General features: G+C 31.9%; 4 protein-coding genes across 7 annotated transcripts; 2 read left to right on the plus strand and 2 right to left on the minus strand.

Annotated features, from left to right (window-relative positions):
- Positions 1-8,170: 8,170 nt before the first annotated feature.
- Positions 8,171-9,798, plus strand: LOC130976976 (receptor-like protein kinase THESEUS 1). The gene is made up of 3 exons (XM_057901962.1): positions 8,171-8,239; positions 8,517-9,197; positions 9,284-9,798. The coding sequence occupies exons 2-3, from the start codon at positions 8,564-8,566 to the stop codon at positions 9,697-9,699; spliced, it is 1,050 nt and encodes a 349-aa protein (XP_057757945.1). The 5' UTR covers positions 8,171-8,239; positions 8,517-8,563; the 3' UTR covers positions 9,700-9,798.
- A 373-nt stretch (positions 9,799-10,171) lies between these two features.
- On the plus strand, positions 10,172-12,255 carry LOC130972983 (probable receptor-like protein kinase At2g39360). 3 transcript variants are annotated; one of them, XM_057897342.1, is made up of 4 exons: positions 10,172-10,236; positions 10,710-10,784; positions 10,938-11,645; positions 11,742-12,255. In XM_057897342.1, the coding sequence occupies exons 3-4, from the start codon at positions 10,955-10,957 to the stop codon at positions 11,876-11,878; spliced, it is 828 nt and encodes a 275-aa protein (XP_057753325.1). In that variant the 5' UTR covers positions 10,172-10,236; positions 10,710-10,784; positions 10,938-10,954; the 3' UTR covers positions 11,879-12,255. The 3 variants fall into 3 exon arrangements, with proteins under 3 accessions (XP_057753325.1, XP_057753324.1, XP_057753326.1); XM_057897341.1 differs by having other exon boundaries at positions 10,938-12,255; XM_057897343.1 differs by having other exon boundaries at positions 10,991-12,255.
- A 285-nt stretch (positions 12,256-12,540) lies between these two features.
- LOC130972981 (F-box protein CPR1-like) lies at positions 12,541-14,706 on the minus strand. 2 transcript variants are annotated; one of them, XM_057897340.1, is made up of 3 exons: positions 14,243-14,706; positions 13,338-14,071; positions 12,541-13,081 (listed from the first exon to the last, which is right to left on the minus strand). In XM_057897340.1, the coding sequence occupies exons 1-3, from the start codon at positions 14,612-14,614 to the stop codon at positions 13,039-13,041; spliced, it is 1,149 nt and encodes a 382-aa protein (XP_057753323.1). In that variant the 5' UTR covers positions 14,615-14,706; the 3' UTR covers positions 12,541-13,038. The 2 variants fall into 2 exon arrangements, with proteins under 2 accessions (XP_057753323.1, XP_057753322.1); XM_057897339.1 differs by having other exon boundaries at positions 13,338-14,706.
- Positions 14,707-23,202: 8,496 nt separating this feature from the next.
- LOC130975854 (F-box/kelch-repeat protein At3g23880-like) lies at positions 23,203-24,767 on the minus strand. Its single transcript, XM_057900579.1, has 2 exons — positions 23,519-24,767; positions 23,203-23,255 (listed from the first exon to the last, which is right to left on the minus strand). Exons 1-2 carry the CDS (start codon positions 24,765-24,767, stop codon positions 23,203-23,205), a joined length of 1,302 nt encoding a protein of 433 aa, XP_057756562.1.
- Positions 24,768-25,301: the final 534 nt, after the last annotated feature.

The following is a 25,301-nucleotide window of genomic DNA, read 5'->3' on the forward strand; positions in this document are numbered from 1 at the left end:
GAGGAGGCAGATTCCAACACAAGTGGTGATTACAACTTGTTATCTGTGACCTTTGATCCTCGGGTTGGAGGAAACATATATTATTAAGAACATTGCAAGTGTGAGAAGGGATTGAGAATTGAAAAAGTAAATATTAAAAGCTAAATATTATATGAATAGCATGTAATAATGTGAACTGCTTATATGGTTATTGTTGTAAAATAACTAAATAAATAAATAAGGAAGAGGTAACAAATATAAAAGTATAAAAACACTATTATTAATGGTTACCAACACTATTATATTACTATAAAGATAATATATTAATAATATATTAGTAGTTTATAAAGAAAGAAAGTAAAGAAATGCTTTGTATAAGAAGAAAGGGGAGAGGAAGTATTTGCTTTATTGCTTGTGTGTGTCAAAAGCATTTGACGATGCTTGGTATTTATACATGTGAAGTGATGCTACTTTCAACCTTTATTTATTGCTTTTTGTATTGTAAATAGATTCATTCAATCTTGAGAATGAAATCCACCGTGGTCATCCATCTTTATCACGACACTCCCCCTTGGATGACCATTTAGGATTATTGCCTCGTTAAAACCTTACTAAAGAAAAACTCAGTGGGAAAAAACCTTAGTGAAGGAAAAAGAGTACAATATCCTTTGTGATGGGGACTGCCTCATTAAAAATCTTGTCAAGAAAAACCCAATGGGAAAAAAACCTTACTAAGGAAAAAAGAGTACAGTCTCCCCCTCTTGTCAACATCATTTAATGTCTCGAAATCGGCGCATCCCGATCTCATGTACCAATCTTTCAAAGGAGGATTTTGTGAGTGACTTTGTGAATAAATCTGCCAGATTGTCACTTGAGCGGATCTGTTGGACATCAATTGTCCCTTGATTTTGAAGATCATGAGTGTAGAAGGATTTGGGAGAAATATGTTTTGTTATATCACCTTTAATGTATCCGCCTTTAAGTTGAGCAATGCATGCTGTATTATCTTTAAACAGGACAGTTGGAGCTATCTTATGATCAATCAGTCCACATGATGACAGGATATATTGGATCAAACTCCTGAGCCAAAAACACTCGCGACTTGCTTCATGAATCGCTAGTATTTCAGCATGATTAGAGGAGGTTGCTGTAATCGTCTGTTTCGTGGACCTCCATGATATAGCTGTACCACCGTATGTGAACAGGTATCCTATTTAAAATCTCCCTTTGTGTTGATCAGACAAGTATCTGGCATCTGCATAGCCAACTAGTTGTGACTTGGATCCGTAGGGATAAAACAATCCCATATCAGTCGTTCCATGAAGATATCAAAAGATTTGCTTGATTCCACTCCAATGTTTTCTGGTTGGAGAGGAACTATACCTTGTTAGTAAATTCACTGCGAATGATATGTGAGGTCGCGTATTATTAGCAAGATACATTAGCGCTCCAATGGCACTAAGATATGGTACTTCATGACCAAGGATATCTTCATTCTCTTCTTTAGGACGGAATTGATCCTTCTCCACATCCAAAGATCTTACGATCATTGGGGTACTTAATGGATGTGACTTATCCATATAAAATCTCTTCAAGATCTTTTCTGTGTATGTTGTTGATGAATAAAGATCCCATTTTTTATATGCTCGATCTGCAGGCCGAGACAAAATTTAGTCCTTCCAAGATCTTTCATTTCAAATTCTTCTTTTAGAGTTTTTATAATTGTTGGAATCTCTTCAAGAGTTCCAATGATATTTAAATCATCAACGTACACAGCAATTATAATGAATCCAGATGCAGTTTTCTTTATGAAAACACACGGGGATATATCATCATTCTTGAAACCGTTTTTGGCCAGATACTCAGTAAGACGATTATACCACATTCGTTCAGATTGCTTTAGACCATATAAAGATCTTTACAATTTGACTGAGTATAACCCTTGCGAATATTCATTGGGTGGTTTAGATATCTTTAGTCCTTCAGGGACTTTCATATAGATATCCCGATCTAATGAGCCGTATAAGTAGGCTGTTACCACATCCATTAAATGCATATGCAGTTTACGATATGCAGATAAGCTGACCAAATAACGCAATGTTATCGCATCCACTACAGGGGAATACGTTTCTTTATAATCTATACCGGGCCTTTGTGAAAAATCTTGTGCCACAAGTTGGGCTTTATAGCGCACAACTTCATTTTTCTCATTTCGTTTTCTTACAAATACCCATCGGTATCCAACAGGTTTTACATCTTCTGGTGTACGGACTACAGGTCCAAAGACTTCACGTTTTGCAAGTGAGTCTAACTCAGCCTTCATGGCTTCTTTCCATTTTGGCCAATCATCCCTTTGTCGACATTCTTCAACTGATCTTGGCTCAAGATCCTTACTTTCATGCATGATATTTAATGCCACATTATATGCAAATATTTTGTTGACAATTGTCTTATTTCGGTCCCATTTCTCTCCTGTAAAGACATAATTTATCGAGATCTCGTCATTTTCACTATTTTCAAGTACCTGAACGTCTTCTGGCGTTGAAACTATATCAGAATTTTGGACAACTGCAGGTGTCTCTACTATGTCTTTTTCAATAGGAATAATATTTACCTCTTTTCTCTTTCGAGGATTTTTGTCTTTGGAACCGACAGGCCTGCCACGCTTCTGGCGTGTATTTGCTTCAGTGGCAATTTGTCCAATTGGGACATCAATTCGTATTGGGGCATTTTCCGCTGTTATATAAGATTTGGTTATCCTCTTTGTATTGGAAAATGCATCAGGCAATTCATTTGCTATTCTTTGCAAATGTATAATCTTTTGAACTTCGAGTTCACATTGCCCTGATCGAGGATCTAAATGCATCAAGGATGATGCATTCCAATTAAGTTCCTTTTCAGGAAGCTTATTCTCTCCCCCTAATGTTGGAAATTTTGATTCATCAAAATGACAATCCGCAAACCGGGCTTTAAATACATTTCCAGTTTGTATCTCAAGATACCTCACTATAGAGGGAGAATCATATCCAACATATATCCCCAATTTTCTTTGGGGTCCCATTTTAGTGTGATTAGGTGGTGCAATGGGAACATATATCGCACACCCAAATATTCTTAAATGGAAAATATTTGGCTGCTGGCCAAAGGCTAATTGCATAGGAGAGAATTGATGGTAACTCGTTGGCCTCAAAGAATAAGTGCTGCGGCATGTAAAATAGCATGCCCCCAAACCGAGGTTGGGAGATTTGTTCTCATAAACAAGGGTCTAGCAATTAATTGGAGGTGTTTAATAAGTGATTCTGCTAACCCATTTTGTGTGTGAACATAAGCTACTGGATGTTCAACACTTATTCCATTGGCCATACAATAAGCATCAAAAGCTTGGGAAGTAAATTCACCAGCATTGTCAAGACGAATTATTTTGATTGGATTTTCTGGAAATTGTGCTTTTAATCGAATAATTTGAGCCAATAATCTCGCAAACGCCAGGTTGCGAGAAGATAATAAGCACACATGTGACCATCTTGAAGATGCGTCTATTAGGACCATAAAATATCTAAAAGATTCACATGGTGGATGAATAGGTCCACATATATCACCTTAAATCATTTCTAGGAATTCAGGGGACTCAAATCCAATCTTTACTGGTGATGGCCTTAATATTAACTTTCCCTAAGAACATGCAGCACAACAAAATTCACTAGTTTTAAGAATCTTCTGGTTCTTTAGTGAATGTCCATGGGAGTTTTCAATAATTCTCCGCATCATGGTTGTTCCTGGATGACCCAATCTATCATGACAAGTTATGAATTCATTTGGTCTAGTAATCTTCTGGTTTACAGTGGCATGTGATTCAATTGCACTAATTTTGGTATAATATAACCCAGATGAAAGTGAGGGTAATTTTTCTAATATAACTTTCTTATTTGAATCATGAGTTGTGATACATAAGTACTCATGATTTTTCTCATTCATAGTCTCAATATGATATCCATTTCGGCGAATATCTTTAAAACTCAACAAGTTTCTTCGAGACTTGGTAGACAACAGTGCATTATTTATCATAAATTTTATTCCTCCAGGAAACAAAATTATAGCTCTTCCGGAGCCTTCTATCACATTGCCTGAGCTAATAATAGTATTAACACATTCTTCTTTCGGCATATATTTTGAGAATAGTGTGCGAACTTGCACTATCCGCAAGGCATAAATCTTCATTATATATCCTTGCCATTCTCTTCAAAGGCAAATAATAAGAAAATGAGTAGCATGTAAAGTTAAATTGAATACTTGATCGGAATTATTTTCCTAAGAAACACTGTACATAACAATAATATCATATACTAAAATTTTATTTTAAAACATAACACATTTAATGATTTCAAAATTCATAAACATTAATATTTCATTATTTATATACATTACTTTTGAAACTTAAATACATAGAAAATAAAACTTAATAAGTTCTTTACATTATTTATTTACATGAATGCTTAACAATCTCACACATTAAACTATTCCATCATTGATCAAATGACCAACATTTCCTTCAGGATCCTCAAAGAAATCAGATACATCATAATGAGTGGTGGAATTTTCAGCATCATTCGAAACAAAATTTGTTTCCTTTCCTTTGTCATCCTTTTTCAAAGATGCCTGGTAAAGATCAACTAGGTGCCTTGGGGTACGACAGGTACGTGACCAATGGCCCTTTCCACCACAACGGAAACACTTATCCTCTGTTGATTTACTCTGCCCGATATTTCTTTCTTTATCCCACTTTTGGTGAGATCCTCTCTTTTGAATATAATTCCTTTTTCTTCCATAATTTTTTTTGTTATTAAAACCTTGCCATTTACCTCTTCTGGGGTAATTTGCTGCATTTACTTCAGAAAATGGGACGGCGCCAGCTGGGCACGCTTCATGATTCTTTAAAAGCAACTCATTGTTGCGTTCAGCAACAAAAAGGCAAGAAATTAACTCAGAATATTTTTTAAACCCTTTTTCTCGATACTGCTGCTGCAGGAGCACATTCGAGGCATGGAAGGTTGAGAAAGTTTTCTCCAACATATCATGATCAATTATCTTTTCCCCACATAATTTTATTCGTGAGGTGATTCGAAACATTGCAGAATTATATTCATTTATGGATTTAAAATCCTACAGACGCAAGTGCGTCCACTCATATCGGGCTTGAGGAAGTATCACCGTTTTTTGATGATTATACCTTTCTTCAAAGTCTTTCCAAAGATCTGCAGGATCTTTTAATGTGAGATATTCATTTTTCAATCCTTCGTCAAGATGACGACGAAGAAAAATCATGGCTTTGGCTTTATCCTTCTGGGATGCATTATTTTCAGCCTAAATGGTATCTCCAAGATCCATTGAATCAAGATGGATTTCAGCATATAATATCCATGATAAATAGTTGTTTCCAAATATATCAAGAGCATTGAATTCAAGATGAGAAAGTTTCGACATAATAAAAATTTGTTACCCGAGTCTTCCTAAAAATTTGATCAGAGTCTCGTGCTGATAACGTGTTGTAAAATAACTAAATAAATAAATAAGGAAGAGGTAACAAATATAAAAGTATAAAAACACTATTATTAATAGTTACCAACACTATTATATTACTATAAAGATAATATATTAATAATATATTAGTAGTTTCTAAAAAAAGAAAGGAAAGAAATGCTTTGTATAAGAAGAAAGGAGAGAGGAAGTATTTGCTTTATTGCTTGTGTGTGTCAAAAGCAAGGTTGCGAGAACCGAACCGGTCAATAAACCGGTAACGTGACTGATTCAATGGTTCAATGGTCTAACCGGGATCAGACCGGTTTAATTAAATATACATTAAAATTATTAAAATTAATTTTAATTCAATTACAAATTTCAAATATAAGACAAAATTCAATTCTATTCGATTACAAAATTCAATTACAAAATAATTTCAATTACAAAATATAAGACAATTTCAAATATAATCAGTAACACAACAAAATTCAATTCAATTACAAATTTCTAAATCCGCCGAATATAAGACCGCCAAAGTATATAATCATATTTTTTTTGGAATACTAATCAATTAGTTTAATCAACATGTTCTCATTTCAGAATCCAAACTAATCTAAAAACACATCAACAACAAAAGTAATTGAATGAGCTCCAAGAATGTGAGACAGAGTTACCTGAAATTAAATTCAGAACCAATTCAACATTCAACAAATTGAATTCAAAATCCATACTCAGAATCACATCAACATTCAACAAATTAAATAATCCAATTTCAAATTCAGAATACAGAATCAGCTCAGAGAGCTCGAAGAGTGTGAGACATAGTTACCTAAAATTAAATTCAGAACCAATTCAACATTCAGCAAATTGAATTCAAAATCCATACTCAGAATCACATCAACATTCAACAAATTCTAGCATGTTTGGTTTAACACTTAACAAATCAAATAAATAATCTAATTTCAAACTCAGAACAGAGACTCAGCTCAGAGTCTTCAAAATTAGTTGGAAAAAAGATGAATAGCGAAGACAGAATGAGCTCGAAGAGTGTGAGACAGAGTTACCTAAAATCAGAGGAGAAGAGAAGGGGCGACAGCCATGGTCTGTCCCGCCAGCAGCCAAGGAGAGGAGATCAATGGTGGAGAAGGTGGTGGCTAGGGCTTCTAGTGGGTGTTTGCTCTGGTAGGGTTCAATTTGGGATTTTGCTTGAATACTGAATAAGTGAATAGTGAGGGAGAAGGGAGAGGGGGCTGCGTTTTGCTTAGGCGTTTAGCCTTTCTTTTCGTTTTTTTTTAAAAGAGATAAAACGACGCCGTTAGTACTATTATTTTCAAACCAAAAACCGTTAAAAAACTGAACGGTTCTTCCGGTTTATCGGTTAACTGTCGGTTCAACCGATTTTTCACCAGTTTTTTGCCAAGCAGTTTCTAACCTCACCCGGATCGACTAGGTGACCAGTTTCCGGTTAATTCGGTTGAACCGGCCAGTCCGGTTCGATTTTCAAAACCATGGTCAAAAGCATGTGACGATGCTTGGTATTTATACATGTGAAGTGATGCTACTTTCAAGTTTCAACCTTTATTTATTGCTTTTTGTATTGTAAATAGATTCATTCAATCTTGAGAATGAAATCCACTGTGGCCATCCATCTTTATCACAACAGTTATATACTTTTTGGTAATTTTTTAATTAGATTTTTATGTATAACTACATGGTAAAAAATTTCTTCTTTCACCTCTCACAGAAGAACACCCTTCTTTGATATTTCAGGATTTAAGAAAAACGTTTTCGACATCCATCTTGTTTTGTTTGAAAGAACAATAAACACGAAATGTAAATATAGAGGTAAAAGAAAAATTATGGCAAGTATTAAACTATCTTTTTAATTATTTTCTAATTTTTAAGAGATTTAAATCTTAAATATATCTTTATTTTTGAAAATACCAAACTGAAAAAGAAAAATCAAAATTTTCTTTATTTAGAAAGAAATTAAGAATATAGTAAGGGTTAATAGTCAAATTAGTTCCTAGAAGATAATTAAGACGTTCTTTAAATTTATCCTGAAAAGATTTTTTTTAATCGAATTGGTCTTTCAAAAATTACGAATTAATCATATTTGTTCTCCAATCACTCCATTAATAATTTTTTTCAAAGATTGATGTTGTAAAACGTTAATTGATAATGGATATAATACATGATATGTCTAATTGGATATTGACCAAATATGTTTATGAAAATTTATTAATTTAATCATTTTTCTCAATTATAAAAATCTTATTCCCAATATGACCTAGGACAAAATTGATAGATTTTCGTAAACATATCTAGTCAACGTCCAATTGAACATGTTATATGTCAAGTAAGCTATCACTTAACATTTCACATCATTAATCGTTGATGAAAATTGTGAATGGAGTAATTGAAGGACAAATATGAATAATTCGTAATATTTGAATACCCAATTTGATTGAAAAAATCTTTTAAAGACAAATTTAAAAAATGTCTTATTTTGAGGAACTAATTTAACTATTAACCCAATACAGGAAAAGAGGTGAGGATTTTAAGCAAAAAAATCAATATCATTTAAATATTTTTATTCTTGTGGTCAAAGTTATAGACTTAGTAAACGCCTAGATCTGAGAGATAACACCAGCCATGGTAAATTTATCCGCAGCAATCAAGGTAGGAGCTGTATGAAGCTTTATTTCTGCCACCACCTTCAGGTTCTTTTCCATTTTCACAGGTTATTTATTCATCAAATGAAGTTCATTTATGTTAAATCTTTTTAACCATTAATGAATTCTGAGCCTAAAAAGAAGTTCCTTCATCCCCTTTCTCTTATGCTTTATTAATGAAGGTAAAAAATAATAATAATGTTCTAGGTACCACTGTAATGATCAATGATTTGATAATACTTTATGTAAAAGATGAATAATAGAACACAGAGCAAGGTGGTTTTTGGAATCTCAATGAAACTAAATTCAATTTTATTTTCTGTGATAATGGCAAACTATATATAGGGAGTTCATCTGCATATTCCAAGAGACAGAAAAATTATCTGGGGATAATGTTTGGCAAATATTTGAGCTTCTGCCATTCAGAGGATGCAAGTTCATCTAAGAAATGCTATCTAACAGTGATTGAAGAGCTATGCCCTCAATTTTCTCTTGCTGATCTTAGGAAATCAACCAACAACTTCGATGAAAATCAAGTAACTAGAAGATCAGTATTTAACACAGTATACAAAGGTTGTCTCAAACATAATGGTGTGACTGATTATGCAGTGACATTGAAGAGGTTGAAAAGTAAATCTGACCAATGGAAGTTCAGGAAGGAAATTGAGTTCCACTGCCAGCTCTCTCATCCTAATTTGGACTCTCTTATAGGATTCTGTGACCACAAAGAAGAGAAGATTCTTGTGTATGAACACATGTCCAATGGCTCTCTCTATGATTGCTTGCGTTCCAAGGATATCGAGCCACTTTCATGGAAGAAAAGGCTAGAAATATGCATCGGAGCAGCGCGTGGGCTACACTACCTTCACACGGGAGCTAAGCGCCCTATCTTTCACTGCGATATCAAACCTCAAAATATTCTTTTGGATAGCAACATGGTACCAAAACTCTCACATCTTGGATTTTCCTTACAAGGTCCATTATTAAGGTCAAAGGCAAAGCCTATAAAAGTGGACATGATGATTGGTAATTATCTTAAATCGTTTGTTCTCACAAAGATGTCTTCAAAATATGTTAGCACTTGACTAAAACTATTGCTTATTATTTGCTAGGTACACCTGGTTTCATGGCACCTGAGTATGTCCTAACCAAAACCTTCACAGATAAATGTGATGTTTATTCCTTTGGGATAGTTTTAATGGTAGTTTTATCCACTAGCCACAAGCAGAGCTTCTTTGAGAAGATGTACATGATGGCCGACTCAGATTTGTTTTTAGAAGAGACATTGTCTTTAATGACTCCATATGTGGATATACCTAGCTTTTTGGAGAGGATTTCGGTTGATGAGATTATTGATCCAGTGTTATTGGGAAAGATTGCACCAGAATGTTTGGGAGTATTCATAGATATCACAAAAAGATGCTTAAGTAAAGATGCAAACGAAAGACCAGATATGGGTGAAGTACAAGTTGAACTTGAGCAAGCACTAGCACTACAAGAGGATGAAGATGCATGCCCGGAACCATGATGCAGATGTCTAGTCTTTTCATGGAGACTACAAAAAAATGATGATGTTTTTGTTCTCATTCTCATACACATTCAGCTTTGGAAAGCCTCTAGTTACATCCATTTGCTGCCTCATTGTTGATATTTCAGGATTTAAGAAAACTTTTTGGATGTTTAAATTTTTATTTGTCTGAATTAGTAAATGTTATGGATAGGTGAGAAAGAATAATAGTTAAGTGATTATTTTTATTTCCACTTGATTATAAAAGGCAAACATACATAGAGGCAAAAGAAAAAAGATCCAACCTTTAAACTATCCTTTTAATTATTATCTTAATTTTTAAAAGAGTAAAATTTTAAAAATAATTTTTATTTTTGACAATATAAAATAATAAAATACAAAAAATTTAAGGAGTTATGCTGTTTTGGTCAAAGGTGTTGACTCAGTAAACGCCTAGATATGAAAGAAACACAAACCATGCGTTGGATGAGCCACTGCATTCTTGGACTGCAACAATCAAGGCTGGAGCTATATGAAGCTTCATTTCTTCCATCTCAGGTTCTTTTCCATTTCCACAAGTTATTTATTCATCAACTTAAGTTCATTTATGTAATTTTTAACCATTAATCACTTTTAAGCTTAAAAAATAGTTCTTTCATCCCCTCTTCCTTATGCTTTATTAATGAAGGTAAAAGATAATAGTAATGTTCTAGCTAATAGGTACCACTTTAATGATCAACGATTTGTTAATACTTTATTTGAAAGATGAATAATAAAATACAAAACAAGGTGTTTGTGGAATCTGTAAGGAGGAAGAATTTGATAGAGATAGAATAAGAAATTTCCCAATTATGGGCCAATAGAGAGAAGAAAGAATAGAGAGAATCCAAATTAAATTAAGGCCAAAGAGGAAGGAACCAATCACTAAAATCATTCATTACCATTTACATTCTTTCTATATCTATTTGTAGTAGATTAATTACTAATAAAACTATCCTAATTGGGCTTTGGCAACTTTTTACTCCTTGCAGAACTCAATGAAACTAATGCTTTTGTCTCCAAGTTGATCTTCAGCCTTCAGGTCTTCGTACTTATCCATCTCTAGGGTACTTTGAAACCTTTTCTATATATTCCCTTATTATTCCATAACTGATTTCACAAAGCAGAATCTATATTAGATTTTAGAAAATTTACATGTGTGTATTGGCCACTAGAACAGAAATAATCATTAGTCTAATCTATCTGTACATGATTGACAGTGTCTCAAATTGTCATAATGGTTCTTAAATGTTTATGCTTTGGTGATTGGAAGAAGGGGAATGCAAGTTGTTCATCTAAGAAACAATATCCAACAGTAATAGAAGAGCTATGCCATCCCTTTTCCTTTCATGATCTTAGAAAGTCAACCAACAACTTTGACCAGAAACTAATAATTGGGGAAAGAGCCCTTAATAAGGTTTATAAAGGTTATCTCAACCATAATAATAATAATAATGGTGCTGCTGCAACTGATTATACGGTGGCATTGAAGGTGATGACTGTTCCCCTTGAATTCAAGAAGGAAGTCGAGATGCTATGTCAGCTTCATCACCCAAATATAATATCTCTTATAGGCTTCTGCCACCATGGAAAGGAAAAGATTGCTGTGTACGAGTACACAGACAATGGAACACTCCATGATTACTTGAATAACAAGGACAAAGAACCACTGTCATGGGAGAAAAGACTAGACATCTGCATCGGAGTAGCACGTGCTCTACACTACCTTCACTCTGGAGTTAAGCGTGCAGTCTTTCATCGTGACATAAATCCAATTAATATTCTTTTGGATAGGAATATGATGCCCAAACTTGCCAATTTTGTGATATCATTGCAGGGAGGGCTCTCTACATTGAAGCCAAAGCAAATTAAAGTAGATAAGATTGTAGGTACATCTGCATTGATGGCTCCGGAGTATGCTATACACGGTATTGTTACTGATAAATGTGATGTTTACTCCTTTGGTTTGGTTCTACTACACATGGTAGGCCATAATGTGTTAAACTACTTAATTCAATACGAAGAGCACACTCTTGAGGAGACAATGGATCCAATTCTGAAAGGAAAGATTGCGCCAGAATGTTGGCAAGTATTCACTAGTGTCATACAAAGTTGCTTGGAGTATGAAGCAGATGAGCGACCAACAATGGGGGAAGTATAGGTATTGCTTGAGCATGCTCTCTCGTTGCAGCAACAAGCTGATATTATAAGGAATGCTGCTTGCTATACCTTATCATCCACTACCCCTTGTTATTGTCAGACAGCGATATAATAATCATGAATCACTACCCAGATAGTACTGGATCTTTTTTTACTCCAATCATTAGTCTTCAACAGCTACACTCACCTAATTAATAGGTTTTATGGCTGCTTTCTGTTCTTTATTCTCGCTCTAAAAACACAGTACTTATAGATCTAACATAGGTTTGCACTAAATGAGACATATCCTGTTGCACTTGATTTGTGGTGATCTATCGATCACTATGTAACATATCAAATAGATTAAGAAAAGAAAGAATACGAGGAACTTATTGCTAGTACAGGTTATTAACTTTTGCTTTGCAACGTTAACCTGCATTTTGTTTCAACGATCAATGTCCCAGAAATCAAAGCAAACTAAAGCTGTGCTTAGAATAAAGTTTAATCAGGTCTTAGTTCAATGAATTATCCACTTTCGTTTGTGAATTTATAATTTATAATTGCAATTGTACAGTGATTTACATTAAAAGTACTGCAATATTAAATAAAACTCGAGAGCAATTAGAAATTAAATAAACTAGGAAGTACCTTAATAAAAGAAAGTTGAAAGCCATACATATAAATGTAAAATTTACACCACTATAACAATTATATCAACATGCTACAAGGTTTCATTACCAGATAGAACAAAAGATAAGGTGAAAATAGAAAATTTAACGTAGTTCAATTAACCTACCATGAAAGAAAGACCTAGGAGCACATGCTCAACGAACAGTGAAGAATTCAAGTGGCAAACACAAATATTCCAACTGTAATCCCAACAAACAAAATACTAAAATATTTACTACCGAACTGAATTGACAAATCAAATCTCATACTAATGTGTGATATTTTGTGTAGACATGATAACTCAACCAAGGCAATATTAAATAAAGATAACGCAGATAATATAAGAGATTGCATTTAGCTAAAGGAAACTGTATTTGCACTTTTAAATGTTCTAGTTTTTCACATTCATATGGAAGGAAAATCATACTTTAGAAGCTTCTTCCAGCTGAACTTGCCAATCCTACACTTTATTTACAGCAGAATCAAGTGTCTCTGTTGTTCAGTCATTCGCTCCTAGTTCTCTTTCCCTGTTTGACATCCTTCTGATTCTGATGGCCTACAGAAAGGATAACCACCGCAATAGACACGAAAAAAGAAATAACTTAAAACCCCTCACCACAAGAATAGGCTTTAGGAAGCAAGACAGTGATCAATTCTTCCCTAAGCATTGACAAATTCTAACAATAGCCAAACCCTGCATCTGATTGCAACTTGATGCATAATGCATCTTGCTTGGTACTTTTAATTAATCACAAAGCAAGGAAAACTATGAGGAATAACATAGTGCAATGCATAGGAGAATAGTTACATACCGTTTTTCTTCTTCTTGTCCTTTATCCCTATCCTTATCCTTAATGTCACTAGGGAGTGACACGAGACTCTCTGTGTATACAGTGTAGTTTGTGCCGGAATTAGACAATCCATGACTACTATATTTAAAATGTTGGAGATGAGGATAATCAAAATAATTGATTCGGCGGAGCTCTCCTCTGGCATTATATTCGACAAACCTTAAGTCAGTATATGTAGATATTGGGGCAGGATCAAGTGCAACAATGTCACTACCATTGGATAAGCATAGAGGCACACACTCTCCACGAGAAATCTGATAAAAAGTCCAAGATGAATGCACTTTGTATTCTTTCATCACCCATATGTTAGTTTTACCGTATTCATATGAATACAAGGCTAGGCACCCTCCTAGTAGGGCGAGACGAGTGGGTTTGAGATAACACATTACTTGTTCAGGCATAGATATGGTTGAGAAACTCTTTTCCTTCAAATCAAATATAAGAATACTGTAATCTTTAACTCCAAGAGTGCAAGACGACCAATGAATAGCGCCATTCAAGAAGAACCCACACGATTCCCAGTTCCTCACACCCAAGGTTTTGGGGAGTGCAGAATCAAGATTAATCCATGAATTGGTTCTCAAAGACAAGCAATCAAAGTGGTCTTGGCCATTCTTATCCCGAGAAGCTACAACAACTAAGTAATCATCCTGTGAAGCATCGTAACCAAATCCATACAAAATCGCAAAACACCACTTGCGATTACAACGAGAAACAATGTGAGAGTAGGATACTATTTTGCTGGATCCAGTCACTGGATTCCATACGACAAAAAAATGCGGAGCTCGGTGCAAGAGAACAAAGCCTCTGCAGGAGCAGATAACTTCAAAATCATAATGTTTTTTCATCTTGAAAGGGAGAGATACCTCTTTTACTGCAGTAGCATGCTTGTAGCCGTGAAATATTGTGTCAATGTCAACGGAGCAAGCCTCGGAGTAATCGTTTATGAGGAGGCATACATGGGTGGGTGCGGCAGAGAGGTGAACATGCGATTCCGCAAAGTCGGGATCGGAAATGAGAGAGTGCCAAAGCTTTGAAACGCACTTGAGGCGAACGAGATGTCTGAGCGGAACCCTCAGTAAGATTCTGTGAATCAGCTCAAGAGGGAGAGTGTCGTGAATGCTCTTGCTCTTGTGATTCTCATTTTGCTGGTGCTGCTTCTTCTTCTTCTTCTTCTTCTCCATGGTCGATTGCTGTTTCGGTTTGTTCCCTGTGTGCTCCTGCTTCTTCTTATCCATGCTTGGAAATTGAAATGAAATGCTGAGCTTTTCGCAATTCCTATAGCAATTCACTCAGCCCCCGAGATTTGAAACTTGAATTGGCTATTGAAGAAACAACACTTTTTTTTTCAAAAAAAAACCCTAAACGACTCTTTCGCTATAATATCAAAAGACAATGAAATTTGTTGAGAAAAAAAAATTTACAATGAAAAAAATATAGGTAAACAATGAGATTTTTAAAAAAAAAAATTTTGGCCTTTATTTTTTAGTTTTATTAGATAAATTAATTTTATATTAATTTTTGTCTAGAGCTAATTGACCATAAATATGTGACACATTAAATTAATGAGATTTGAATGTTCTAAAGTTTGAATTTTATTTTAGAGAGTAAATGTGATTTTTTATCTTTAAATGGTTTTTTTTCATATTTATTTTTTGTCTAACCTATAAAATAAATAGTGATAGATCATACTTTACTCTTTAAAGTAAAATTCAAACTTTAGAGAATCCAAATCCAAATTAATAATGTATCAATTAAATATTAATGTGGATGAATAGATTAATGGATCATTCAATCTAATCCCTAACAATTTTACTAAAAAAAAATGTTCAACTCTGATAACACAACCCTTTTTTTACTTTCTGAAATTATAGAAAATTCTAACCTTTCCTCTCAAAAATTTGTTGACGACGCTTCACTTGGAAAAAGAAATTAGTTCCGATGGAGTTATTGATGACGTTTTGACTGCGCCGTAATGGAAGAACTTACTGTTGAGGTAAGTTTTGTTATTCATTCTTTCTCTCATTGCATATGTATGATCAACTTAAATATGTTTTTATTCACACTCTCTCCTATTGAATATGCTTTGAAACTTATAATTTGGAGTATAGTTTATATTTAAATTTTGCATGATGGACTAAATTAGAACATGACTTAGGCCATTAGAATCGAATGTAGGAACATAGAGACAAGTTATTACTGGAATTAAGTAATATGACTATAATCTAATCAATTATGTGTCAAATAATTTGTTATTGTTATTATATTAAAATATTAATATAATAAAGTCTTTGATCAAATTTAGGAATTTATCATTATAATAGTGATCATAGTATTAAGAGATAAATCTTTTATAATTTAATTAAAAATTTTATTATATTAACAATTTAATATAATAATAATAACAAATTATTTAACACATAATTAATTAGATTGTGAACATACTACTTATTCCTAACAATTTTCTATTTGTACGATAATCAATCATAATAAATTAGATCTTCAACATATTATTATCACAATAACTATCACAAGAAATAGCTATCACAAGAAAGACAGCCGTATTTAAACAAATTGGTAACTCATTGTGTGACACTCTACAACAAATGTAATGTCCATTTTCATTGTTATCATTAATAATATATTTATCGATAAATTGAAGACTCAAACATTTAATGAATTAACAAAGTTTATATATAATATGATTCTCTGTGAAGATAGAGAACTTCAAATACCTTTTTCTGACTATTAGGTCTACAAGAATAGATCCCAATATATAAATAAGGAAATAATAAGATAGATTGTTAGGGAACATTACAATTTATAAGACTACGTATATTTGAAAATAATAAAACCTTTAACTACCTCTATCTCTTATCATTTTACTATTAGGAGTATAGTTTATAATTATATTTGGAGGTGAAGTTTTTTTTTTATCAATTTAGAACATGTCCATGATATTAAAGTATTGTTATTATGTTATTAAGCTTTTATGCCTTAGTAGTATTATTATGAAACCATTTTAAAATGTATTAATTATTATTATTGCTGCTGAATTTGTCTTTTGTTAGTAGTGTTGTAGATGTCTAATTTTGTAGTTCTTGTGTTTAACTATGCTAGGAGACTTGGGAAGGATAATAATGAAGTGTTGCAATATTTAAATGAAAAGGTACATAATTTTTTTTTTAATAGACTTAGATTTAGTGAACTCTTTTATTTGGAAGAACTACTAAAGAGTTTAGGATATACTAATTATGCTTCAATATATTAATTAGAATCCACAGCTCAAAATTTATAATTTGAATTTCATGTGATTTAAGAAAGATTTTGAGATAAATGATTTGTGAAACAGTTTATTGGCGAATGACTGTCTGGATTTTAATTTATATTTTGAACACTCAAATGGTGACCCTTACTATGTTAACGAGGATTTAGGTTAGGTTACTGGTTAAGTTAATAACTCTTCTTCCTCATCCACATCTGATGAAAATGACGGAAGTTCTAAGGATGAGGTATGCAATCCTCCTTCAGATGCATATGATGAGTAGTGACACTGATAATGACAAAGACAGAGTGAAGCTAAGGACGTCTACTAAAAAGAAGGCTGTTGATGAAAAAGATAATTGTGGTAATGGGAAGGCTGCTGGGGAATTTAAACACGGACAAGAAGAAGACTAATTCAAGAAAGTATGCTGGGAAGAGAAAGAAATATGCTATGCCCAACTTTAATCCTAGTAGAAGGGGTAATGTTAGAATTGGTTTAGAGGCAATATAGGTGGACAACATACTTGGCTTAATAGTTCTAAGGCCCAACCTAGTTCTAGACAAGATAAAAGTGGGTCAAGTCACACTAAAAGTGTTGAGCCCATTATAAAATAGGTTGATTCTAAAGAAGATAAGGAGTATGTTTATGAGAGTGAAGCATTTGTCTCTCCTGTTTTATCATATGATAAGGAAGGTAATAAACACAATGGCCAAAGTACAAAACCGATTATGGCTATGGAGAAGTGTACTTTGAGTTGGGTATGGAGTTTGACACAATGGCTGAGTTCAAGGAATGCTTGAAGGACTACTTTGTCTATGAGAGAAAGAAATGCCGATATATTAGGAACAAACCAGAAAGAATTAGGGTGATGTGTGCTGAAGAAGAATGTTTGTAGTTAATCTATACCTCATAATCTCATATAATTCTAGAGATTATTGCTATTAGATCAAAATTTTTGTAAATAACCATCGTGTGGGAGGAATTTTGGTTCTAATATGGCTGACTGCAAGTGGGTTGCAAGCAAATTGGTTAAGGAGCAAATTGGTTGCAAGTGGGTTCTAATATGGCTAACTGCATGATAAGATGATCACAATAGCCTTGAAGGGTGTAAGAGAACAAATAATTGAAAAAGAAGAAGAACAATACAGTAAAATACAAGACTACTTGAGTGAGCTGTTAAGGAGCAACCCAGGTTCCACTGCAGTGATGTGGACAATATCTTAACCAAAGGGCCTGTCACTGTTTGATATGCTTTACATATCTCTCTTGAGGCTTGTAAGCTTTGGTTCAAGGCTAGTTGCAGGCGGTTGATTGGTCTTGATGGATGATTTCTGAAAGGATATTATGGTGGACAACTCCGCTATCTGCAATAGCACAAGACGTAAACAATCATTTCTTTATCATATCTTATGCAGTAGTGGACAGTGAAAATACTGAGACATGGGAGTGGTTTCTAACAAGGTTGAAAGAAGACTTGGGTGATGTTTGCAATGAATAACTAAATTCTCGGACCAATAGAAGGTAAGCATTCTATAACATGCTAAAGAGTATTATTAGTGAACTTTATTAGTGAAGTTTATTTATGATACTTATGGTGTTTTTAATTCTGTTATAGTGTATTTTGTTATAAGAGTATGATTAGTGAAGTTTATTTATCATGTTTTATGGTGTTTTGAATTCTGGTATAATGTGTTTTGAATTTTGTTATCAAAGTATGATTAGTGAAGTTTATTTATGATGTTTATGGTTTTGCTTAATTCTGTTATAAGAGTTTATTAGCAAAGTTTATTTAAATTGTGTTTATGGTGTTATAAATTCTGTTATAATGTGTTCCAAATTTTGTTATAAGAGTATGATTAGTGAAGTTTAGTTATGATGTTATGGTTTTGCTGAATTCTATTACAGGACTTTATTAGTGAAGTTTATTTATGATGTTTATGGTGTTGCTAAATTCTGTTATCGGAGTATTAGTGGAAGTTTATAAGAAAAAGATGCCAAAAGTGAGGGACTTGTCCAATGTAAATTTTGTTGAAAAGATTGATTTATCTCAATTTGCACCCCCATGATAGACTTGTGAGTATAGGATTGTATTTGGTGACTTTAGTTTTGTTTATTTTTTGTGCTGAAATGGTTATTTTATCTTATGCAGGCTACTCAGAAAATTTTCAAACCTCTTGTTGGGTTCCGAATGAAGCAAACCATTGTGAGGCCTCTAATACCATCCACTCAAAACCATCTACAGCTACTTGGAGCAGCTACCTCAAGGACATTTAGAAACTTGTTTACCTTCATGCCAATACCCGAAAACTTGTTTACCTTCATGCCAACACCTTAGGCTTCCAAGTCACACTTGAGGAGATTCATTAATGGATTGCAAGCACCACGTGAAGACTCATGTGTATTTTGTTGTTCTATAAGTCAAGAGTCATATGTATCTTATGAACTCAATTAATTATCTTTTGCTTCATTAATAGTTGTAAACTTATTAGCTGGTATATAAGTTAGACAACCAGCAATTTAAAAACACATTATTTTATTACTGCACAAACAATCATACTTTAGTGTTAGGTTTATTATAATAGATTATGGAACTATTTTAGATTGTGTTTATAGTTCCATCTTTACTATCGTATAGTACATATGAAAATTATATTGTAGAGATTTTTTGCAGATTAATAAAATATATATTTTAGATTTAGTTTACGATCGTTGTATACCCAAATTTTTATATATTCATCCATCAAAATATGTAATTATACATTTATAGTTTATAATCTAATTTTTTTCAATACAATATCATTTCAGACTAAAATGATAGTAAATTCATTAACATAAAATATAATCTTACACAAATTTAATTACATCTTAAAAGCATAATAAAGCAACATAATTATCACAAAATACCACAACTAAGGTTATGACAATCATTTAGGACATGTCCTAAAGGCTAAAGCAATTATGATACTAATTATATCCAAAATTATAAGTCTAAAATATTTGAAGTAATATCTACTATCTTGAGATATAATTTTATTTGATTTTTTAAATTCAATTTCATCTCTAACTCTTTCATTCTATGTTCTGCCTCTTTTAATCTCCTTTCCATTAAAACAGCATTCTTAGAAATAATGTCCTCATCGATATTTTTTTGAACTAATACATCTAACCACTTGAAATACTTACAGTGTAGAATAGGTGCATGAAAATTAAAAATTTTGACGGTAAAAATATAAAAATTATTTAAATTTTTTATATTTAAATATACAAAAAAATCAACTTCATACAAAAATTATAAGTGACATTTTGGAGACATGAATTTCTTGTTTTTGAGTTGCCCAACACTTCCAGAAAAAAAAAAAAATGTAGCTCCTACTACCTTCGCCAACACTATAACCACGTAGAGTGCGACTCCTAGTTTATGAAGAATTGTCTCCATAGCTCATGGTGGTAGCACAATTAGAGTTCTACACAAGGAGGAAAGAGTAAGGGACACTTAAAGTTGCTCATGTTATGCTAATAAAATAAGAAGTTATATTTTTAAAAAATTATCAGGCCGAATTGGGTGATTCATTAATATGTCAATCCAACCTGACACTTAACGGACACATCACCATCTTAACATGTTACGTATTCATATTTTGTTAAATCCAGAAATAGATTATTGACGTAGGGGTTAATTTGTCTAAGATAAAATATCAAGGACTAAAAATGATTTTTTTTCTAAAGATCTTATTGTCTTTCGAAAAAATTATCAGGAATGAGATTAGGTATTCATTCCTTATTTTTTTTAAAAAAATTAAAAATGTTTTCTAAATATCAAAAGTATTTTAAATTTTATTCAAATAAAAAATAATTTTTAATTAAATTACATAAAAAATATCAAAAAATAAAAATTATATAATTTTTATCTTAAAAAGCTTCTAAACTATATTCATAATTTTATAAAGATATGATATTTTTATTGCAATTATATATAACTTAAAAGAATTATTACGATTATGATGAAAATAGCAAAAAAAATCAGAATTAAAATAAAACTCATAATTGACCGTAAGTAATAAAAAAATAAAGCTCTACAATTAATCGAATATATATATACTTGAAAAATGAGTTTTTTTATTTTAATAAATAAATTAATTATAATAATTACTGAAATAAATAATTTAAAAAATATTTACTAAAATAAATATTTTCTTATCTCGTTTACACTTTAAACGAGATAATTTTGTATGTATCTCATTTACAGTGTAAATATTTTTAGTAATTATTATAATTAATTTATTTATTAAAATAAAAAAAAACTCATTTTTCAAGTAAATATTTTAGTAAATATTTTTAGTAAATATTTTTTAAATTATTTATTTCAGTAATTATTATAATTAATTTATTTATTAAAATAAAAAATCCTAAAAAATGTGCTACTAGTATAATTGAGCCTTAAAAAAAAGTGTTTAGTCTAATTTATAATGATGCTAAGCGTAAAAAATTTTGACGGAATATATAAATATGATTTTGGATTTCAGCAAAAAAATTAGAAACATAATAAAATAAAAAAATTATTATTATTAAATTTATAATTTTTTATTATGTGAGTTCTATTATTTTAATTTAAGAATAATTAAATATTTACTTTTTTACTTTGTCAATTAAAAAACTCATAATTAACCACAAAAATTAAAAAGAAAAGTAATGCTCTGAATTTAAATACGACCAGAGAAAACAATATACTTGAAAGATGCGTTACTACTGAAATTTAGTATTGGAAAGTGTTTTTAATATAAATGAGAATAAATATGAAAAAAAATTAATCGGATCTTAATGAATTATCCACTCTCATTTGTGAATTTTTAATTTATAATTGTAATTATACAGTAACTTGCATTTAAAATATTGCACTATTGAGTTGAGTGTGTGTTTGGATTACAGTTTGCAAACTAGAGTTTGTATAAAATTAATTTTGTAAAATTGATTTTGATGATAAGTTAGTTTGGGTTAACGATGATTTATGTTTGGTAATCTTTATATCAAAATTGATTATAGTAAAATAAATGTTGTTTGGATTATACTACTCAAAATCACTTATAGATAAAAAATTACTAAAATAGACATCAATTTTATATACCTGCAAAATCAGAATACTATAAAAAATAATATAAAAAATATTTATCATATAAATAAAATAATACAATAAAAAATAAAAATATAAAAGAGAGTACTATAAATTTTATAATGTCACACAAAAAGAAAATATTCTATAATTTTTTTTAGTATCGTCAATACTCTTTAATTTAGTATTATTTTAGACTATAAATTTTTATTATTTATGACTCTATTGTTACTTATAATTAATTTTTTATTTATTTTGTCCTTTTTTTTATAGGATCATAATTTATATTATTCAAAATTTTGATAATAAACGTAGGATATAATAATTACAATTACAATTACAAATTTTACAAATTCAGAATAAAAAAATAAAAAAATTAATACAAAACAAAGATAGAGTACATCAAAGAATAGAAAAAAAATTATACAAATAAGAAATAATAAAAATTCCATAAAACCAACAACATATATCATATGAACAAAAAAAATACCATAAAACGTAAATAAAATTCATATGAATAAAATTAAATAAAAATAAAAAAATTTCAATTTGTTAGTGATTGAAATAAATCTAAACGATTTTGATGAAAAAAAATGGAACTAAAAAATTATGAAGAAGCAGGAAAAACTACAAAGAATGACTGTGAAGATAATAGTTACTAGTATCATTCTTATAGAAGAAAATAAAGGGTAGGGTTGGTAAAAAAGAAATATTTTAGCTTCTCCTAAACATGAAACGTGAAACGCAAAAGCTACAAATTTGAACTTCTCCTAAACGTGGGTTCAGAGTCAAAATCAATTCTGCGTTCACAAAGATAAAAATTGCCAAACATCAAAGTGAAACTTTCAAGAAGTTCAAACGGGCTTCTCTCCTCCCTAACGTGTTAAAAGCCATACATGAAAATGTAAAATTTACACCACTGTAGCAACTATATATACATGCTACAAGGCTTCATTACCAGATACAACCAAAAATAAGTTGAAAATAGAAAATTTAACGTGGTTCAATTAACCTACCATGAAAGAAAGACCTAGGAGTACATGCTCTATGAATAGTGAATAATTCAAGTGGCAAGCACAAATATCCCAGCTGTAATCCCAACAAACAAAACACTGAAATACTTACTACTAAAGACCAAACTGAATTGACAAATTAACAATTAGTTTACATGTTAAATCTCTCATACTGATATGTGATATTCTGTGTAGACATGAAATAACTCAACCAAGGCAATATTGAATAAAGATAAAGTAGATAATATAAGAGATTGGATTTAACTAAAGGAAACTCTATTTGCAATTTCAAGTGTTCAGTTTTTCACATTCATACTTGGAAGGGAAATCATACTTTAAAGCAAAAGCAAAATAAAACAAAATTCTATAGAAACTTCTTCCAGCTGAACTTGACAGTCCTACGCTTTATTTACAACAGAATTATGTGTCTCTGTTGTTCAGTCATTCGCTCCTAGTTCTCTTTCCCTGTTTGACATCCTTCTGATTCTGATGGCCTACAGCAAAGATAACCATGGCATTAAACATGAAAAAAAAGTCACTTAAAACCCCTCACCACAAGACTGGCTTTAAGAAGCAAGACAGTGATCAATGATTCCCTAAGCATTGATAAATTCAAATTTCACCATCAATAGCTAAACCCCACATCTGAGTGCAACTTGATGCATAATTCATCTTGCTAGGTACTTCTAATTAATCACAAAGCAATGAAAATGATGAGGAATAACATGGTGCAATGCATAGGAGAATAGTTACATACCATTTTTCTTCTTCTTCTTATCCTTATCCTTATCCTTAATGTCACTAGGGAGTGACACGAGACTCTCTGTGTATACAGTGTAGCTTGTGCCGTAATCAGAGAACCAATGATAACGATCTTTAAAATGTTCGAGATGACGATAATCAAAATACTTGTATTGGAGGAGCTCTCCTCTAGTATTATATTTGGTAAAATTTAAGAAGAGACGTGAACAAAAATCATATAATGCAACAATGTCACTTTCATTGGAAATGCAGAGAGGCTCAATGTAACTTTCATTGGAAATGCAGAGAGGCTCAGACTGTCCACGAGAAATCTCATAGAAAGTCCAAGATGAATGCATTTTGTATTCTTTCATTACCCATATGTTAGTTTTATTGCCTTTGGTTCTATAAGAATACAAGGCCAGACACCCTCCTAGTAGGACGAGATAAGTGGGATCGAGATAACCCATCACTTGTTCAGGCATAGATATGGTTGAGAAACTTCTTTCCTTCAAATCAAATATAAGAATTCTATAATCTCTAACACTAAGAGTGCGGGACGACCAATGAATAGCGCCATTCAAGAAGAACCCACGAGATTCCCAGTTGCTCCTACCCAAGGGTTTGGAGAGTGCAGAATCAAGATTAATCCATGAATTGGTTTTAAAAGACAAACAATCAAAGTGCTCTTGGTCATGCATATCCTGAGAAGCTACAACAACTAAGTAGTCATCCTGTGAAGCATCGTAACCAAATCCATACAAAATCGCACTACCGGGAAACTTAAAGCACTTGCGATTACAACGAGAAACAATGTGAGAGTAGGATACTCTTTTGCTGGATCCAGTCACTGGATTCCATACGACAAAAAAATGCGGGGCTCGGTGTAAGAGAACAAAGCCTCTGCAGGAGCACATAACTTCAAAATTATAACGTCTTTTCATCTTGAAAGGGAGAGATACCTGTTTTATTGCAGTAGCATGCTTGTAGCCGTCAAATACTGCGTCAATGTCAACAGAGAAAGCCTGGGAATACTCATTTATGAAGAGGCATACATGGGTGGGTGCGGCAGAGAGGTGAACATGCGATTCCGCAAAGTGTGGATCGGAAATGAGAGTGTTCCAAAGCTTCGAAACGCACTTGAGGCGACCGAGATGTTTGAGTGGCATCCTAAGTAAGATGATGTGAATCAGCTCAAGAGGGAGAATATCGTGAATGCTCTTGCTCTTGTAATTCTCATCCTGCTGTTGCTCCTTCTTCTCCATAAACGTCGATGGATGGAAGTAAGTGAATGGAAGAAGCAATAGTATTAATAAAGAAAAGTACGAGGAGCTAACAATTATGTAATGTTTTATACAACGTTTACAATGAAATTATAATTAAATTAAAATTAATTAATTAATTTTAAATAATTTTTAATTTAAAATTTGAATCAAATTATGATCTGTTAGTTATAACAATTAATTAATTTTATTGACCAAGTAAAATAATTGTTTTACAATTTACAAATTTAACTTAACAATTATTGACCAACTAATAATTGAAATAGAAAAAACATATTGATTCGCTATTTCAATCAATTTTGTTAAAAACAATTGATTATTTTATCTATTAAATCGATTAACATGATCGAGTTATTTGACACTAATTATTACTTATTAATTCAATTGGTGTCAAATTAAATGGATTAGATTAATCGCAAACATTTCACATTGTTTTTTCTTTTTCTCCACTTCAAAAGAATGTTTAACATTAAATCTTAGTTTTACAAAAAAAAATTAAGTTTTAGAAATCAAATT

Source organism: Arachis stenosperma, chromosome 4, assembly GCF_014773155.1.
Source record: "Arachis stenosperma cultivar V10309 chromosome 4, arast.V10309.gnm1.PFL2, whole genome shotgun sequence".
Lineage (NCBI taxonomy): Eukaryota > Viridiplantae > Streptophyta > Magnoliopsida > Fabales > Fabaceae > Arachis > Arachis stenosperma.

Coding starts and splice junctions, on each gene's coding strand:
- LOC130976976 (XM_057901962.1), top strand. CDS start 8,564: ATGTTTGGCAAATATTTGAGCTTCTGCCATTCAGAGGATGCAAGTTCA. Junction 9,198..9,283: donor AAAAGTGGACATGATGATTG/GTAATTATCTTA, acceptor ATTATTTGCTAG/GTACACCTGGTTTCATGGCA.
- LOC130972983 (XM_057897341.1), top strand. CDS start 10,955: ATGGTTCTTAAATGTTTATGCTTTGGTGATTGGAAGAAGGGGAATGCA.
- LOC130972981 (XM_057897339.1), bottom strand. CDS start 14,614: ATGGATAAGAAGAAGCAGGAGCACACAGGGAACAAACCGAAACAGCAA. Junction 13,082..13,337: donor GGACAAGAAGAAGAAAAACG/GTATGTAACTAT, acceptor TCCTTTCTGTAG/GCCATCAGAATCAGAAGGAT.
- LOC130975854 (XM_057900579.1), bottom strand. CDS start 24,767: ATGGAGAAGAAGGAGCAACAGCAGGATGAGAATTACAAGAGCAAGAGC. Junction 23,256..23,518: donor TAAGAAGAAGAAGAAAAATG/GTATGTAACTAT, acceptor TCTTTGCTGTAG/GCCATCAGAATCAGAAGGAT.